Source organism: Hypomesus transpacificus, chromosome 9 (assembly GCF_021917145.1).
Source record: "Hypomesus transpacificus isolate Combined female chromosome 9, fHypTra1, whole genome shotgun sequence".
NCBI classification, from domain to species: domain Eukaryota; kingdom Metazoa; phylum Chordata; class Actinopteri; order Osmeriformes; family Osmeridae; genus Hypomesus; species Hypomesus transpacificus.
Genome location: NC_061068.1, coordinates 22,490,504 through 22,508,528, shown reverse-complemented (window position 1 = coordinate 22,508,528; position 18,025 = coordinate 22,490,504). Strand labels below are relative to the sequence as shown.

The following is an 18,025-nucleotide window of genomic DNA, read 5'->3' as shown; positions in this document are numbered from 1 at the left end:
CCAATATAGAACGTGTGTAACATATTCGATTTGCAAATGTAGGACTGCGGTTTGGGATAAAGCACTCGCACTTAATATTACCATGAACGGTAATTTGCATTTTTTTGCAGACATTTTGACAACAGACATTTCAGTAAGAAATCAAACAAAATTAAAATCATTTAAAAACAAATCTGATTTATGATCCCCCCCAATAATGCACAAGGTTGGGCCTTGTCACCGTAGGCAACAAGATGTTAAGACAGTCATCAACAATAGTATTCACTGCAACAACAAAAAGAAAGTGATATTTGTCAATCCCTGAGTATCCTCCTGGGGGTACACCCTAGATGAGGGAGGCCTTGTCTGAGCATTGTGTGATATAGGCTCATGCCAATACACATAGTGATGTCCCATAACCCAACAGGTCACTATGGTTACTTGGTACACCTATGTTCAAATAACTATGCAGCATAAACTCTGTGGACAGGTAACACATTGGTATTATTCATGCTTGGCTATTGAAATTCACATCCATTCTGTTCTAGAAACTTCACACGCAAACATCCACCAACGAAATGACAAAGTTATGGCTTTGTTCAGTCCTGACAGTCCCTGTGTTTTCAGAGAAAGCCTGTGCCATGGTCAGTGTCAATACGATACAACACCACACATACTATTAAGGAATGGTGCCCATCTTGCCATAGTGTTCATGGCCTGTCAGAGATAAATACTTATTTTCGGTCATCTTGATTCAACATCATGAGGTACCTAAAAAGCAGACTTAGCTTCAGACCTGTCTCAGTTTGAGTCAAGCTGCTATGACGCTAACATCAACTACTGATGAGCATCACAACTAGTGGACTAAAGCACGGTTCCGGATTCAGCTACCAAAAGGCCAAAGGCACTTTAAAAGGGTCTGTGTAGTCCTGAAAACCTACCACCATGTCATGTTCCATTTATTTCCACATGCATATGGAATGCTGGGCTGTTATTATATGATCTTAAAGCGGGTACGTCACTTAATTCCATTCGCCTTATATCTGGGTCTCATTAAATAGATGAAAATTGTAACTCTTTCTGCAAGCATTTTCAAAATGTTAAATGTAATTGTGTATGTGAACAATTTCTATAAGATAATGGACAATGCACAATCTAGAACAGGCAGCTGCCAAATTTACATCCATCATGTGACTTTAGTTGTGTTAAGAATCTTACCCATGTGTTAGTGTGGAGCCCTTGAGAAATAAGACGAGGTCAAGTGAAAATCCTATTTGATGTGAGGCACTGGTCACTGTGTAATAAGATCTCTCTGTGTAATAAGCAGCTTCAAACTTAATGTGGAACTGGATGCCACTGTTCCCTCAACACCCCAATATTCACAGCGTAGGTGTTTGTCCAGAAAATGTACACATGGGCCTGCACGCCAACACCTAAACCAATACCTAAAAACAGGAAAGCCCTTTTTGTGTCATTCATTCCTGAACAAAAACGAATCTCAGTCAAGCTCAAACCCAACCCCGTAGTGACACGCACACACGAAAATGCTGTGGAACAAGATTCCACAAAACAGGTTACTTTTCCTCTTCAATTCAAAACAAAAAAAAGTTTGAATCAAAGAAGGACTGAAAAGGCTACGTATACTTTCAATGAATACAGTACATGAACAAACTTCAATTTGAAAGTGTTGCCTAATGTTGGTCTTTTCTCTCCCGGTCCTGAGCGGTAGACAACCCAAGCGGGGGGGTGAGGAGGTCTCGCCCCCCCCCGAGCCCCCCCCTCACTACAGCTGGGACCGAGGGGGCGGGGACGGGCGGCCCTCGTCCGGCTCCCCCTCCCTCCAGCTCAGAACAGTCCCACCATGTGATCGATCTGCCTCATGTACACGCTCTTCAGAGGCAGCGCGTAGCGTCTCTCCTCGGAGATGCGGTCGCACTGGAGAGAAGCAGAGGACATGGACGTGTGACTTTACAGGCGGGGGGGGGGGTGGGGGGGGACAGAAGGAGCAATCGGCCCCCACGACAAGCCCCCCCTCAAAGACGCTCGCGTGGGGGCACAGTGGGCAGTTCCACAGAGACATAGAAGCCCCAGCAGGACTAAGTGTGTGTGGGGGCGGGGGGTGGAGTTTACGTTGGTGCTGTTGCTGGGAGGCTGGCTGGTGGGGTGCTGGCCGGGCGCAGCGTCATCCAGGCAGGGGAACAGGTCGTTGCACTGCTTCTCCCGGAAGCGCTCGTCTATAGGCACCATGTGGCCCTCGGTGGTGAAAATGTACTTATTCTCCGAATTGTGCAGCGGGTTGTCTTCATCGAACAGCTGCGGGAGACAAAAGACAGGTTTTTATCTCATTGGACAGTGGGCTTCCTTTGACTGAGCTAAGGGGTCCGACATCTGATCCTAAACTCCAGGCAGAACCCACTGTACATACCAGGTAAAGGTATTTGCAGGTCTCACTAAGGAAGAAGCTCTCCATGCGATCCTCTTTGGATTTGTCCACCACGTGGTGAAGAGTAGCGTAACCACACCTGGGAGTTGAATGACTATTAAAATGCGTCGGAATAACTGCACTGCACGGATCGCCCTTCTGATTCAGTGTGAAAACAGCGACGTCTCTCACCTGACTTTGGCATGTTTCTCCAGACTCTGAAGGATATCCATTCCAACGTGTAAATAGAATGGATTCTTGGTTGCCTGTGAGGTAAAAAAAAAAAGTGTTTTCACTTAAAACAGCCTATTTTGAAATTCCACATACAATTACAAACACATATCTTTAGACAGCAATGCATGTCTTGTCATTTAGATGATGTACGGTTTTCAAAATGATTAATGTTTGTTTGCCTACAAGGACAATTTGGGTCAAACCACACTATAAACTGCACATGACTGCGGTTATAATGACACACATACAGTAAAACCTTCACCCTCCAAAAGATTTGCATGAAATATATCTAAGAGAAGTTGGCAATGGACCAGACTTAGCTAAAGTCAACTGTCCCAAGGACATTTGCTGCTAACTGTTGATGTGTTGGACGTGGGGCAGGTCCTGTCCTGGTACCTGGTACAGTAGGTAGGTGGACTCCACCAGCTCTGGCCTCAGAGGGTAGAAGAGGACATCTGGAGCCTGCAGATGCCAGTTATACCTCTCAGGAAGAGCACCAAAGCGCTTCCAGATGGCATAGTAGAAGGCATGCAAGCATATGGCATTCTCCACATCTCCACTCAAAACCTAAAAAAGACCGTCAAAGGTCACGGAAGACGACAACGCAGCGGATTTCTTCCAGAGACAACAGCAATATGCAAATGATAAGTGTATGCTGGAACACGTCTCAATTTTAGGTCAGCTAAATGAGATAAAAGGAATCAAAGTCATGGGCGAGGCAGCAGTCCATAGATCCTTTGTTGCGCCCCACAATGTCGCCAAAACGATCACGCTCTCACGGCGATCACGGACATTTCAGACATTTCTTTTGTACATTTGTCATATATTCAAGTCTATTTTCGGGGAGATCATTCGCATAAGTCCCTACAATCCTACCTGGAGACCCGGGAAGAAAGCTTGCAGGGAGTCTATCCAGGTGTTCATGATTTGGCCGCTGAACATGTTCACATTGACGTAGAGCGGGGGGTCGCCTTCGCCCTCGTTACAGGACTCCCTCCTGCGTAGGGGAAACAGGACAGCGGAGAACGTGCATGCGGAAAACTGAGTACGGAAGCACGAGAAAGAGCATCTTGCGCTGGATGTAGAAACATCCCAAATCTACAACAGGGGGCCCACCACCCCTACTCAAGATGGCATCCAGTACTGACCCTCTTCTGAGGTGGTTCTGGATGCTTCCGTAAGCAGCTTGGAACATCCGGTAGTCCTCCTTCTCGCCAAACAGGATGTAGGACTTGAGCAGGTACTCATAGAAGGAGTCCATCCCGGCTCCTAGGCCGCTCTGCTTGCCGACCCACTGGCCCGTCTGGATGTTCACCACATTCCCTTCAGGTTGAAGAGGTGGTCGGCAAAAATGTTTGATGTCGAGACAAATGTTCAAACAAATGGCACGGTGTAGTTTATTGGTACAGCAGTTGACTGCAGAACAAGAAGATGCATGTTCAAACCCTCCCTTGTGCGTTGATTTGGATCAGTGTCAGTAACGGGGCGGTTGAAACTGGTGTCAGCGAAACTAGATCAACGGTAACACCCACTTAACCCTGGAAAGCCCAACCTCGCCTAACAGCTTGTCCCACGATACCGTAATGAAGTGGAACTGCATAGCAGTTCCTGTGTAACCACAAGGATGTACTGCCACATAGTTAACTGTACTTAATGTACCTGCATGCTCTTATGGGTTAAATTTGTAACTTGTATAACTGCATGCTCTTGTGGGTCTTCCCTTTTGGCACTTGTTTAGTTTTTTCACAATGTATGCTTCATGTTTTGGCTGCTTGCAATGTTTGGGACTACCTCGTTGTTATGAACAGTGACCTATGCTCTTTTGTAAAGCTCTCTCTTGGAAGTCGCTTTGGATAAAAGCGTCTGCTAAATGCATAAATGTAATGTAACATCAATGCCAAATCTTCTCGACTGACCTAGCAAGCCGGTCTCATTGCTTCGCAGACTCCAGAGTGCCCGGACAGCCCGCCGAGCGACCCATTCAAACGTCGAGTCTCCTATCAGGCGGCTGAGGATCCCAAACTCCACCAGCAGAGAGCCCGCCCCCGCCGTGCACGTCTCGTTGATGCTGTCCGGAGGAACCCCATTCTTCAGGTTCACCTGGGAAAGGGGAAAGCAAACCACGGACAAAAGGTCACAAGCAAAAGACCACTGTCAAGAGAGTGAGTGTGCGAGTGGATTTCCATGGCACGGATATCTCGCCCTCAGCCTTCGTATGGCCCGGAAGCATCCAGAGCAGCCGCATGCTTCTCACCCTGGGGAAGGGGATGCCTGTGCCCGTGTTTTCGAAGGCAGGCAGCAGGCGCACGGCCAGGTCGTGGGCCAAGTGGAGCAGTTCGTTATCATAGTCCTTCAGGGCCACATTTCCAAAGGGATGTTTGGAGTCAGTCAGGAGAATGTGAGATGAGATAAGGCTTCCTAAAATCCTTTTAAAATGACAAAAAGGAAGGTACGTTTTTGATTAACACTGCTGACATTTTTGGTAGGGTTGGAGACAAAAGTACTTAGTTCTACTCTAAAACAACATATGATCTCGACTTTTCTAGATAAGACACATTATTGGCAGTTTCCTGAAGATTTATAACTGCCATTATCAGGCATACCATGCAGCCTTTAGCCAGATTAGGATTGAACACATTTTATGATTTACCATGGAAATCAAACACTTCCCTGACACACTTGTTTCTAGAATCTAGACATAGCATGTAGAAAACCAGATACACATTTTAAGGAAAGTCATGTATACCTGATGTTTGCCTCAAACACTTGCACTGTCGAGTCCTTGTCAAAGGACACTGTTTCTATTACTAACTTAACAGCTCTGTGAAACTCTGAGACGTTGCCCAGCACCTGAAAAGAGAAACTGACCATTAGTCCTTTACTGAATGCCGGACACTAAATCATAAATCCGTAGCTTCACATTGGTGCAGGGCAGACTCACCACTAACTACCTATTGTTTAAGAGGACAGACATCACTGTCTTTCACATAGGTCAGCTATTCTATTTGATTTGAAAGACTGTACAGCCTAACTTGTCTGAAGCTCACACAAATGAAACCAAAATGTTTTACCACAAGAGTGTCTAAGGTGTCAATGAGTGTGAGGGAATAGTTTCCCAAGACATCATTGATGTTGATGTTTGACCTGAAAGAAAATACACACAAATACAACCAATCAGAACATGGGTTATTCACTAGATGTAGGCTATATTGAATTGAAAGAACACTATCATACCCTCTCTTAGCATTGTAAACCAAGTTAAAAAAGTGAAACATTGAAAGCTGTCATGGTAAAAACTCCAGAAAGAGCTTTCCGTTATCAGGAATGTTGTAGTAACTACATAACTTGGTTCGTGGCAGAAGGGAACTTACAGTTACACATTTGCTTACTGTTCACTAATCAGATTTGCTTGAAGGCTATGCATGGCTGACAGTCGCAAATTTTTGCCACACAAAACGGCTCAGTCCATCTACCAACTGGAATACCTCGGTGTCTTAACAGATCACATAGACTTAACTGTGTGCTGAATCTCTACAATACGTATTATTTCACTTTTTGGAAGACTCACGGGTTCAGAACGTCAGGCCCCCTTCCTTGACAGTCAATAGGATTCAGCTCATCCTCGGGAAAGGCATATTTCATGTAGTTGTCATATCCAAAGTAGAACATTTCTTTAGCCATATGTCTCATTTTTGTCTTGAGAGTGTCTGGGAAGGAGTTGTACTTCCTGGCATATTCGTCCCTGTTGCCATCAAAGAGATTCAGGTAAGACCTTTTGCTGGAGTCATCACCCATCTTGGGACATGAGGTCTGTCGTGTGTCACTTTCTCCATGGTTCTGCGTTTGCTGTGACCAAGAGTTAGTCTTCACGGTCACCCCCTCGTTCTCTCTGAAAAACTCTATTTTGTGCAAATTGAAATTAAAATTCAAGGGGAAGTTGAAACCCCAGCTCGGTACTAAACCAAACGCTAACCATAACAGACAACTGAGCGTCAGTCTCAGCACGAGAAGACCAACTACTATTGACCTCCATTGCATCTTTGCCCAGAGTCGGTCTTAAAAACCATAATTGACTGCCTCTGACCTTCGAGGTAAATACGATTGAAGTATTTTGCACCAACTGTTCTTTGGTCAAAAGCCACAAAGAGGCTGTCTGATAACGCACCACTTTCTGCTTCCTGTCAACAAACCAGCCCCTCCCCGGGTTTGAAATGTGATTGGACCTTCAGTCAAGTCGTCATTAGAATGTAGATATAGGCAAGTCACTGCAATTGGCTGACTGCACGTCCATCAGAATCCTACCTCTGAATTGTGGCATGCCTCGTCATTAGAGCAAGACATCTTTCTGGCCAATGGAAAATAGCCACAAGCAGATGTCCCAGAAAGTTCATTTTCATCGATTTAGGCGACAGTGACACTCATTCTGACATTACTTATTCCCAGTACTACAATATTTATGAAATATAGAGTGGATGAGTAGAGAACACACATGTTGAACACGGCGGATATAAAGAACTCTGTGCGTGTGAATACAAAAACACTACAGTCTAAATTAAAAAGCATGCCATTTTATTTATTGAATATGAGGGGTTTTTTAATGTAATTTTTATTTGCTGAAGTAGGCACACCTTTCATGCTGCTTTGCTTCAGAGGTGAGAGATATTGCACAAGGCACTGTCATGTCTGCCACTCTCTCCCTCCAAGCTTATAGACAACACAGAGGACATCCTTCCACTGAGGCAAATTACACACAATAAAGGCTGATATCCACACAATCCAATACAAATTTACCTTCCGTACATTCAAACTTTAAATAGAATCACATTCAGATACGCTCAACTTTCTCAGTAAAAATCTTACCAGCTTGATATTCATACATACCTTCTGAACTACAAAACTACTTTTTTAAGTTGTTTTTTTCTTTTTTTACTTCATTGCTCTCTTCTCTAAAACAATATAAATTTCCTTGAGAGATACACTTTGATTTGGCAAAAAAAAAAAAAAGCAATAGCCATAAAAAAAAATATACAATCTCACAGATAAACATTACATAGACAGGAAAGAGTCCAATTGATTCCTCCTCCTTAGCTACTAGACTATCTTGAGAGAAAACACTTACAGAACCACCTAGTATCATTCATGATTCTGGAGACCCCATAGCCTGACTAAACAGTCGTCCTGAGGGTATGGCGCCAATCCATCCCCAACACTACTGCTGTTACAGACAACAGGATTTTGGGGTCTTACCCAATTGGATACACCTGTCACTTAGCCAGCAGATTGTGACTGAGGTTCTCAGTATCAAAGGGCCAGAGGAGCACATTCCAGAAGATATAATGCTGATTTTGTGTCTACGGTAGAGATGTAGGGGACATCGAGTAGTGCATTGCAGGGGTTAAAGGGAGAACCAGGGGGCGAAACAGTAACAGGGAGAAACGAGCATAGGAGTGCAGCACAGTGAGTCGGTGGGACGGCTGCATTTCACAAAGTGAACAGGGTACGGCATGACGGGGAGACACGGCAGACGGAGCTGGGAGACCCGGGAGATCCGGCACTTTCAACTTCTCCGGGACTTGGAGTGCTGAATGAGCCACTGCAGCGTGATGTCTGGAGAAGGTGGAGAGGAACAGAGGGTTGGTAAGGAGTGACTGATGGCTGGATCAGTGTGTGATACAGAGACCAGCCACGTAGGACACAGACACCTGCCACCGCCTCTACAACCCTCACCCACCTATGTTGTCCTTTTCTTTGCAGGAAATAGAATAGCAGCAAATCTCTCTGTCTTGGATTGCTGCCAGATTCCTGCAGAACCGAAGAAAGTGACTGGTAAACATTCCTCCAACACAATGAAACAGTGTGAAGCATGAATACGTCCCTTGTGTTACCTTAGGGTCATTGTGACCCACCGTCGTGTTGCGACAACTTTACCTCATACAAAAATAAAGTGAGGCATTTTCTTTTAACCGGCGGGCTGTCTCAGACCACCCCCCCCCCCAAAGCACGATGAAAGAAGAATGCTTCACTTTGTTCTTGCATTGGGTTACGTTGTCACAACACGACGATGGGTCGTTGTGAACCTTCCGGTCATTGTGACCCGAAGGCAGCTCAAGGGTTAAGCTAAAGCACACAACAAAAAAACTTTGGTCACCGTGTCCATTTAGAAAATCCAACAAAAACATAAACAAAAGCTCCACACTTTTGTCATGTAAACAATATGCTGTAGGAAGAATGTTATAACAGTAAAACCTGCATATTTGTTTCCAGATGGTTTTCCTTTAAAATCAAAAATATTACATTAGAATCACATGGGAGAAATATAATAGAAAAGGCTTGTGACTGTGTTGAGTCCAGTAGAGCTCTGGTACACTGTCCCTGGTTTCCCATGACATCCTTCTGACTCACATTATTTCGATGAGCTGCTTCTCGTCTAAGGCACTGGGGAGATCTCTTTTGTTGCCGAGTACCAACACCTGAAAATGGACAACATTTCAGGTTTCCTGTGGCAAAACATCCCTCCATTTTATGAATGTTTCAAGTTTTTCAAAGCAGATGAAAGACGTGAAAGCATATAGCGTCAAACTGAAGAGTCTTCTGTATAGAACGTTATTTCCTGCACACAGGTACTCACAGGAATTCCTTGCAATTGCGGCTTGTCTAATAAATTATGCAGCTCATTTCTGGATGCTTCCACTTTCTCTTTATCTGCTGCATCCACCATGTATCTAAATAATTGAACACCCAAAAAAGGCACATAAAGTATCATAAAAGGTCATGCTTTTTTATCCTCCTAAATGTTCAGGAACCAAACTGCATCCGCCATGTATCTAAATAATTGAACACCAAAAAAAAGCACATAAAGTATCATAAAAGGTCATGCTTTTTTTATCATCCTTAATGTTCAGGAACCCCAACTGTTGTTTACACTGTTAACCATAACTCTTACACCATGGTGCCTGAAGACTGTCATGGAAGGCGAAACGTAAGGGGTACGTACACAATGGCATTGACTCCACGACAGTACCGCTCCCACATGCTCCGGAACCTCGGCTGTCCCCCTATGTCCCAGATCTGGAACATTAGAAGCATGAACTACGTTTTAGAAATACATATCTACCGACTGACACCAGATGCCACGGCTGTAACATGACAAAGCTACGGACATTGACATTTGATTCATTCAGCAAAGACTTAGATCCAAAGCTCGATGTACTTCTTTCTGCGTCGCAATGGTTGACACTTGTTCTTAAATGTGCTACAAAAAAAAGTAAATACGATGGATTTCTTGAAAGTGACATAGAAACAGTGCATATAGAGAGCCCCGCAGCTGAGCAGGGATCAGAAGTGCAGTTCTAACAGTATCGTAGTGGTTAGAGCCGAGGAACGGGTGGCATTTCGCCCGGCACAGTACAACATCTCAACGACAATGTCACATGGTACTTTTAATGGCGACTTTAAAAAACAGTGTTGTAGGTGCAGTCTGGTTACGAGATGTGCAATCCGGATCTCACATACACCAAGGCAGAAAAGGACCGTTTTAAAGGTGCCACTAAATGTCCTCCAACGTGCGAGCCAGGTGCTTGCGGATTGTCATCAAGGATGACGCCTAGGTGTCAGATGGCTGAGCGGTGAGGGAGTTGGGCTAGTAATCAGAAGGTTGCCGGATCGAATCCCCGCCGTGTCAAATGACGTTGTGTCCTTGGGCAAGGCACTTCACCCTACTTGCCTCGGGGGGAATGTCCCTGTACTTACTGTAAGTCGCTCTGGATAAGAGCGTCTGCTAAATGACTAAATGTAAATGTCTTTTGCCAAGCGAGAGGTGAGGTCAACAGTGACAGAGAATTCTACGCTCTACGCAGCTCTACTCCTCAGTTTATAAGATGTTACTATTTTTACAACATATCAAGTTGAATCTTATCTGTTTGAATCGACAGGCCCACCCTTGATGATACCTACCTTGATGGTGACGTTTCCTTTCGTGACTTTTCTCATGTTGAATCCAACTGTGGGAATCATATCTTCACTGAACTGCCCAGACTGAAATAGGAGAAGAAGACAAAACATGTATAGTAACAAAACAAATACTATTATAGCCGTATAGACGTGGCCAAAAGTATTGGGAGCGACATACATTTTGTGTTTGCAAAGCTTGCTGGGCCTTGGCATAAAATGACTGCTAACATAATTTCAGTAAGTCATATCAGCACAGGGGAAAGTGTGAACTAGTTCTAGCCAGGTGAAATCCTTCTGACCATTCTGATTGGATTTTAAAAGCAGTTTGACAGCTGTAAAAGAGGGGACTATTTGCAAATATTGAAAACATTCGCCCCAAAAAAGCTTAAAAAAATATGAAATGTGCCTTATTGTATTCCAGTATTCTATAGAAACATGTGAAGACATTTTCCTCAAATACTGAACCAGCAAACTTTGCAAAACACAACATTTGTCATTGCCAAAACTTATGGCCACGACTGCACATGCACTTTTGCAATGCCACTAGTAGTTCCACTAAGCTAAAGGCTTCTGAGTGGTCATGGCTTCAACAGTAAAAATCAGATTTCCAAGATTCTTATGTGGATTTAGAAACAGGAAACCTCCCAAAGACGGAGGGGCAGTGAGGAGGGAAATCCAGCTACACATAAGGAAATCCATGTTTTTTCTATAACAATAATAATAGGACTTAAACTATTTTAATTTCATTTTTATAAGAAAGACTTCAAAAGTCCCCCCTTTCTTGCACCCTTACAGTCTCTGTGGTAGCAATCAGCTATATTTTGGCTCACTTGTAGTACCACATGACTAGCAAAGTCACCTGAGCAAAAACTAAGTGGAAGTGAATGCAGAGATCATATGACTGAAGCCTGTGAGCACCACCCCCAATGTGTCCATTCATACAATTCTGACCATCACCAAACACTTCTACATCATTTACAGGGATTTTAGTCACAAATGGGTCACAGAACAGGGTTGAACATACAAACATGGATTATACATCTTGTTGACTTATTACTGAGAATACAGTAAATGGGTGAAAGGCAAGCATGTAGCATCAGAGTTAGAAAGCACAGCATTGCTATTGTCAGTTTTTAGATGTCATGATATCAGTGTACAAATATGTCCAGCCCCAAAAGGGAAGTTAAACTATTTCCCGAGATTATTGTATTCTAGCCATCCTTTTGCAATACTGGTAATATACAGTTTGCACAATACAATAGACGCTTTGCAACGCTGTTGCAAAGGAGCAAGCCAAAAAGTGTTCACATCCACTAGCTTTGTGTCACAAAATGTTGAATGTTCTGTTAGTGTTTTGATTCACAGTGGCAAAATAACAAGGCAGTGATTTTGAGAAGACCTTGACGTACAGTACACAGTACAATACAGCAGAACCAGTGAACACTATAACTACTGCTGTTGGGGCAACAGGGTGTGCTCTCACGTTCAGCCATGTAAATGCCCACTGATGGAGGTAGATACGAATGTTGATGTGGTGCAACTTTGAGACAACATGGAGCATAAAAACAGCTGTGCACAATTCGAATGAAAGCCTTTTGAATTTAAATGTACAGAGAAGATAGATCATTTTGGTCTACTTGATCGTATCTTAAGGCACTCTTTAAAGAGAAGATATCCTCATTGTTATCTAAAGCTGTGTCACTGGGTTATGTGTCACTGGGTTATGTGGACTAAAACACTGGCAGTTGGTAAACCAAACCTATTTAATATGAGTTGTGCTCGTCCAGTAATATTTACACATGGTGCTCTAAGAAACTGCACCACTATGTTGAATGACACCACCATATGGAGCAGAATATGGAATTACATCAAATGTGGCTGTCTATAGTAGCTTGATCTCCAGCTATCTACGTTTAACTAAATAAAATACATGGCTACAATGGAAGCTAGTTTTCCATTGTTGGTAAACATGCAGCTAAGCAGTGTTTAACAGCTAGCACTATGTGATCCCTGCGATGTTGCACGTTCATAAGTTGGGGATGCTGGAACTACTTAGCATCTAGCTGCCATGGTAAGCCTAGCTCTGAGTTTGTAGTCAGTCCATCAATACAGCTACACTGATATCTACTCTGTATGGGTAATACAGCTATTCCAAAGCTGAGGGAAACAAGCTGAGTACAATAACATTTTGCTAGGAATGTAGCTAGTCTAGCTACAATGTTTGTGCTAAGCTGATGAAGATGTGCTAAGATAGCTGCACAGCTCGTATAGGTAGCTAGCTAATTGGCTAGCCGAGCTAGCTGTTAGCTAGCTAGAAGTCGTCAAGAGTGCTAAAGTCTTAGGTTGCTAACACTGAGGCTAGAAGACTTACAGCGATCACATTAACAAATGTGGTTTTCCCCGAGTATTGAAGTCCAACAAGAGTCAACTCCATCTCCTCTTTCCAAAACAGTGACTTGAACCAGTCTAAAAGCCGGTTTATGAGGGCCAGCATCTTCGGGTTGAGGTGCTCACTGAACTTTGCTGTAATTGTTGTTGTCTGTTTGGCGTTTCCACTAAAGTGCAAAGGAAGTGTGTGGTCGTGGCTGGCTGGCTGGCAGCTGTCATATGACTTAGTCCTGGCCCATACAACGCCCTCACGTGGATACTTTCATAATGATACCCTTCTCTTAATAAATCCAATCCATGACTCAACATAAAAGTATGATTTATACATTTATTGCATAACATATGCATACCAGTCATCTGAAAAAAAAGTATTGATCGCATTAACCTAGCCTTTTTTATGTCACTGTTCACACGTTTCACGTTATTATTTACAAAACCAATTGAAAAGATTTATGTGAAAGACTACGTCTGCATTTAAGTATTAATGCAGTGCACACACCGACAAATGTCAATTATAAACAGAGAACATTACTTGCTAGTTGCAAGTCAACTAAATGAACAAACTACAAAGCACAAACAGAAAGAAAAAAAAACACTTTAGACAAACAAATGAGCATGAAAAGATCAGAATAACATTTCATAGAATGCCACCCTGATCAGAGGAATTAGTCAGATCAGAGGGATGTCAGATTTGTCAATTAGTTCACCAGTTAAACTCTAGTATATTGTCACTTAAAAGTATTTTATATGAGAAAAGGTAACTACTGTAAACCAAATGCAGGGTAGGATCTCAACAGAAAACACCAGCAATTTAATGTCCTGCAATCTTCAATTCAATGTAATCTCTTTCAGTTCAGAGATCTGACCATGATAACCATTCTGGTTAGAGCAGAGATTGCTGGTGTTCCAAGAAGAGAACCCTGTCATGTACTGAGGTTAGCTTGGTCTGCTGGATCAGCTGGTTACCAATCTCCTCTTTCGACAGAGGACAACAAGAAGTTTCTGGAACATTTGCTGAGATGATTGCTTCGGGACAGTTTACTGTGAGGGAGAGGACATTGGCAGACTGTTTCTTCCACTGAAGAGCACTCAAACCACTCATTGCTGTTTTCGTAAAATTAGTCATTAATGCAAGTTTATTTGATTACTTAATTTAACAAAAGTGTGATGAGATATACTGAAATGCATAACTCTTTGGTACTTACTGGCTTTGCGTTTCCTCTGCCTGATTTTCTTTATGCAGGTTTGGGAGAGAAATATCAGGAGGGCAAAGGCAAACAAGAAGACTCCAATGGCTGTCATCTGCAGGGTGCCACTTAGCGCTGAAGGACGACCAAGTGATTCATCAAAACAATGCATTATAATATACAGTATGTCAATCTTTTAGATGGTCATGTTAAACATACCATGAGCATGAGCATGAGCATGGCAATTTGAGTTGTGGGTCTTGTTTCCAGGAAATCCCACAGCGAGACCAATGTCACCACACCTGTACATTAGAAGTTGCCACATTCAGTGCATTCGGTACAAATTGTTGGTTCAAGGGTAAATGGTGTAAAGCTCTACTTTGATGACACAATGTCTCTAAATGATCATCTTACCGTGTAAACTGCTTGCAGATACCCTCCCTTGTGTCAGAATATGTGTTATCAGGGCACGGCTCACACTTAAAGGAATAATCCCTGGAACCTGCAATTGAGTAACTTGAGTAAAACTGGTTGTTGAATGTTTAAAAATAAGGAACCTTCTCTTTGAGTGTTTTTTACCAGTTGTCTTCAGTTCCTCCCCCTTTTGGCATTTCTTGTCCGCTTCACATTTTGAGCAGACATGGTCTGAGCACCGGAAACCAGATCGACATGAGCACTTTGCATTTTTGGTCAGGGTGCATTTTCGGTTATAATCTGCAGTGAAAAGACACAATATGTCCAGGTGATAAAGATAAGGTACCACAGAGAAATATGAAACACGTTACATTTATAAATTGACATTAATAACACAGACAAATCTGGTCAATTCAAAAGGACAATGCATTTCAGTACCATGAGTGCAGTTTCTCATAATATGTCAATCAGATAGTCCTCTGAGCTCTAACGCTTCAGATATTCTTGTGTTGTGGTATACTATGTTTTGGCTAGTTCATAGTTCTTAAACGTTATTGACACCATGGCAATGGAAAGGGATTCTCAGATGTAGTGAAAATGAAAACAAATTTGCTCTCCATTTTGAACCATTGAAGTTCATGTCTAATTAATTTACTCCTTACTCTGTTCACATTTGAGGCATGGCAGACAGCTCGGAAGTCTGTCAGGGTACTCAGAGTAATAGCCCTCTGAGCAGTTGACACACACAGTGGTTTTATCCTTAGTGCAGGTATCTTTGACATATTTTCCTAAGAGCAAGAAAGAATGTTAAACAACACAATCAAAACCTAGAGAAATATTGTGTTGATTTGGCTGCATTGATTTTATTTTATTCAAACTACAACTGTAAATAAACATCTAAACATTATCAAATTCATTGTTTTGTCATTCCCTAGATGTTGCAATTGTTAGCATTGCTTACCTGGAGGACAAACATCACAACATAATCCATTTCCCTCAAATTGATTATTATTGCAATTTACCGCCAGTCCAATTGCCCAGACAGTCAAAAAACAAATAACTGTCTGATAAAGATGAAACACGTCCATTCTTGTCAGTGTCCTCTCCGCTCAACTCCCTGACAGGTTTTATGAGACGACATGCAGACGTCACCCCGGCCTTTGTGGTTACCATGCTATGTGCTATTACAAAGCTGTGGTCACAGTCACAAAGTGCAAGTACGTTTAGTGAGTAAGATGGTGCTAACAAAGCATGCATATACTTTGATGTAAAGCACTCTTTGCACATGCAAATAGATGTGCATAGTAAGATTTATTTTAACGTAATACAATACCAAAAATAAATACGAAATGTAAAAAATAACACAACAGGTACCTCCCATTTGTAAGAAGGAAAGCCAAACCTTAAGCTAAGAGAAACAGACAGCCCATTCAAAGAATAGTTATACAAAAGTTATAAAGAAGGGGTTTGGAGGGCCTTGTAATGGGGTGTGCTGAAAGATAGGGTGAGTTAGGTACTGGGGTGATTGACAGTAAAGGTGGTATGATGGCACAGTGCCTTGTTCTCTGCACGTGTGTGTTACATCACATGGTGAATAAAGGTGTAAAAAAACATCTGTACATGTTCAAGGATTTTCGACGATGCTGCTTTCTCGTTTGATGAGGGGGTATTCCATTCTTTGTTGTTTTTATGATTACACCATAAGCAAGTGTGCGAGACCTTTCTCACTCTGAGTCAAGTTTGGTGATACCCCTATTTCTTGTTTCACACCCACCAATGTGTAGCTTACATGTTCTCAATCACTGTCACGATGAACTTCAATTCACTGTCTTTCTCTTCCTCTTTATCTCTGTCACTGTATGCTACCCACAAACACACACACACAGCCCTAGCCTGAAATGGGAAGGTGCCACAAATGTACGTCACACTTGCTTCCACCAACTCAGAGACGTCAGCTGCAGCATATGACCACCGAAAGCACGTGGTTGATGTTGGATAACCTGAAATGTCACGCTACCTTCATCTACGTAATTTACACACACAATTTTCCGTTAGTGAGGTATCACTGTTAACAAAGCCTACTCACAACTACCCACAGGATGATTGACATGTAAATGTCATTACGACAGCAGTATCAGAACAATTTACAAAATGCAACCATGCATGGTAATAAGTAATATGATAGTATATTATACTGTAATACAAAATTATGTTCATAATATATTAACATTCTACTCGTTAATTTCTGAAGGATGTTGTTTTGGCAATTTACTTGATCCTGTAGAATGAATGTTAACATTTACAATATTGTTCTTGTTTTTCATTTTTCTTTATTAAACACAACTTCAGCCAAGATAAATAAATAGAAAATAGAATATTGTAAAGGCCATTTTATTTTCCATTAATAAAAAACAAACTTTATCAAAATAACAGAGAAATGTTGTGGGTTGTTGATGAAACATTTACATTTACATTACATTTATTCATTTAGCAAACGCTTTTATCCAAAGCGACTTCCAAGAGAGAGCTTTACAAAAGTGCATAGGTCACTGATCATATCAACGAGATAGCCCCAAAACATTGCAGTTAGCCAAAACATGAAGCATACATTGTGAAAAGCAAATAACAGCCAATGGGAAGAACCATAAGCGCATGTAGTTAAACAAGTTACAAGTTAAACAACATGAACCTCAAAAAGTGCAAGAGTGTACCTATAGAAAAAGCAAGCAGCAATAATATAATTCACAGCGAGTGCAATAAGTTAAATCAGTTACAACTAACCAGCAAGTGCAACAAGTCACTCAATAAGAGTCATTGTGTTCCTGGAGGAAACTAACATCAGGTCCAGCAAATCATTCCTATGTACCGTTGTACTCCCGGAACAAGTGTGTCTTAAGCCTTTTCTTGAAGGTGGGGAGACAGTATTGACCTAACCCTAACCCCAGAGACAGAGAACCCCAGTGTCTCTGATGGAGGTGAGGAGGTGATTCCACCATTGGGGGGCCAGACGGGAGAAGTGCTTGGGTTGGGAGCGGGCGCTCTTGAGAGGTGGGACCACCAGACAGTTGTCAGAAGAAGACCGTAGGTGGCGGGGTGGGGATGTAAGGCTGGAGGAGAGACTTGATGTACTAGGATGCAGTCCCGTTCACCGCTCGGAAGGTCAGTACCAGGGTCTTGAATCTGAGACGGGCCATGATGGGAAGCCAGTAGAGGGAGATGAGGAGTGGGGTAACATGGGAGCATCTGGGTAGATTGAAGACCAGGCGGGCAGCTGTGTTCTGAATCCTCTGGAGAGCCATAATTGTCTCCGGCTCTGCAGGTTCATGCTACTCCTGGAGAGGGCGGGTTACGCATGCTGGGAGACCAGCAAGCAGCGAGTTGTAGTAGTCCAACTTGGATTAAATTATGACACATCATGAAAGATTTGGTAACATTACAACGTGGGACTTCT

The 18,025-nt window shown here is 42.6% G+C and overlaps 3 protein-coding genes across 6 annotated transcripts; all 3 read right to left on the bottom strand.

Moving 5' to 3' along the window:
- Positions 1–69: 69 nt before the first annotated feature.
- On the bottom strand, positions 70–6,856 carry edem1 (ER degradation enhancer, mannosidase alpha-like 1). Of its 4 annotated transcripts, none has more exons than XM_047025317.1 (12): positions 6,204–6,856; positions 5,707–5,779; positions 5,382–5,485; positions 4,890–5,061; positions 4,552–4,735; positions 3,784–3,958; positions 3,512–3,632; positions 3,032–3,202; positions 2,594–2,667; positions 2,405–2,516; positions 2,110–2,292; positions 70–1,914 (listed from the first exon to the last, which is right to left on the bottom strand). In XM_047025317.1, exons 1-12 carry the CDS (start codon positions 6,671–6,673, stop codon positions 1,825–1,827), a joined length of 1,929 nt encoding a protein of 642 aa, XP_046881273.1. In that variant the 5' UTR covers positions 6,674–6,856; the 3' UTR covers positions 70–1,824. The 4 variants fall into 4 exon arrangements, with proteins under 4 accessions (XP_046881273.1, XP_046881275.1, XP_046881271.1 ...); XM_047025319.1 differs by having other exon boundaries at positions 2,405–2,501; positions 6,204–6,855; XM_047025315.1 differs by having other exon boundaries at positions 1,827–2,292.
- Positions 6,857–7,331: 475 nt separating this feature from the next.
- Positions 7,332–13,173, bottom strand: arl8ba (ADP-ribosylation factor-like 8Ba). The gene is made up of 7 exons (XM_047025321.1): positions 12,957–13,173; positions 10,589–10,669; positions 9,630–9,703; positions 9,264–9,357; positions 9,038–9,105; positions 8,367–8,437; positions 7,332–8,242 (listed from the first exon to the last, which is right to left on the bottom strand). Exons 1-7 carry the CDS (start codon positions 13,077–13,079, stop codon positions 8,193–8,195), a joined length of 561 nt encoding a protein of 186 aa, XP_046881277.1. The 5' UTR covers positions 13,080–13,173; the 3' UTR covers positions 7,332–8,192.
- Positions 13,174–13,281: 108 nt separating this feature from the next.
- Positions 13,282–15,702, bottom strand: tnfrsf18 (tumor necrosis factor receptor superfamily, member 18). The gene is made up of 7 exons (XM_047025231.1): positions 15,536–15,702; positions 15,237–15,362; positions 14,740–14,874; positions 14,575–14,662; positions 14,380–14,462; positions 14,179–14,295; positions 13,282–14,014 (listed from the first exon to the last, which is right to left on the bottom strand). The coding sequence occupies exons 1-7, from the start codon at positions 15,660–15,662 to the stop codon at positions 13,857–13,859; spliced, it is 834 nt and encodes a 277-aa protein (XP_046881187.1). The 5' UTR covers positions 15,663–15,702; the 3' UTR covers positions 13,282–13,856.
- Between the last annotated feature and the right edge of the window lie 2,323 nt (positions 15,703–18,025).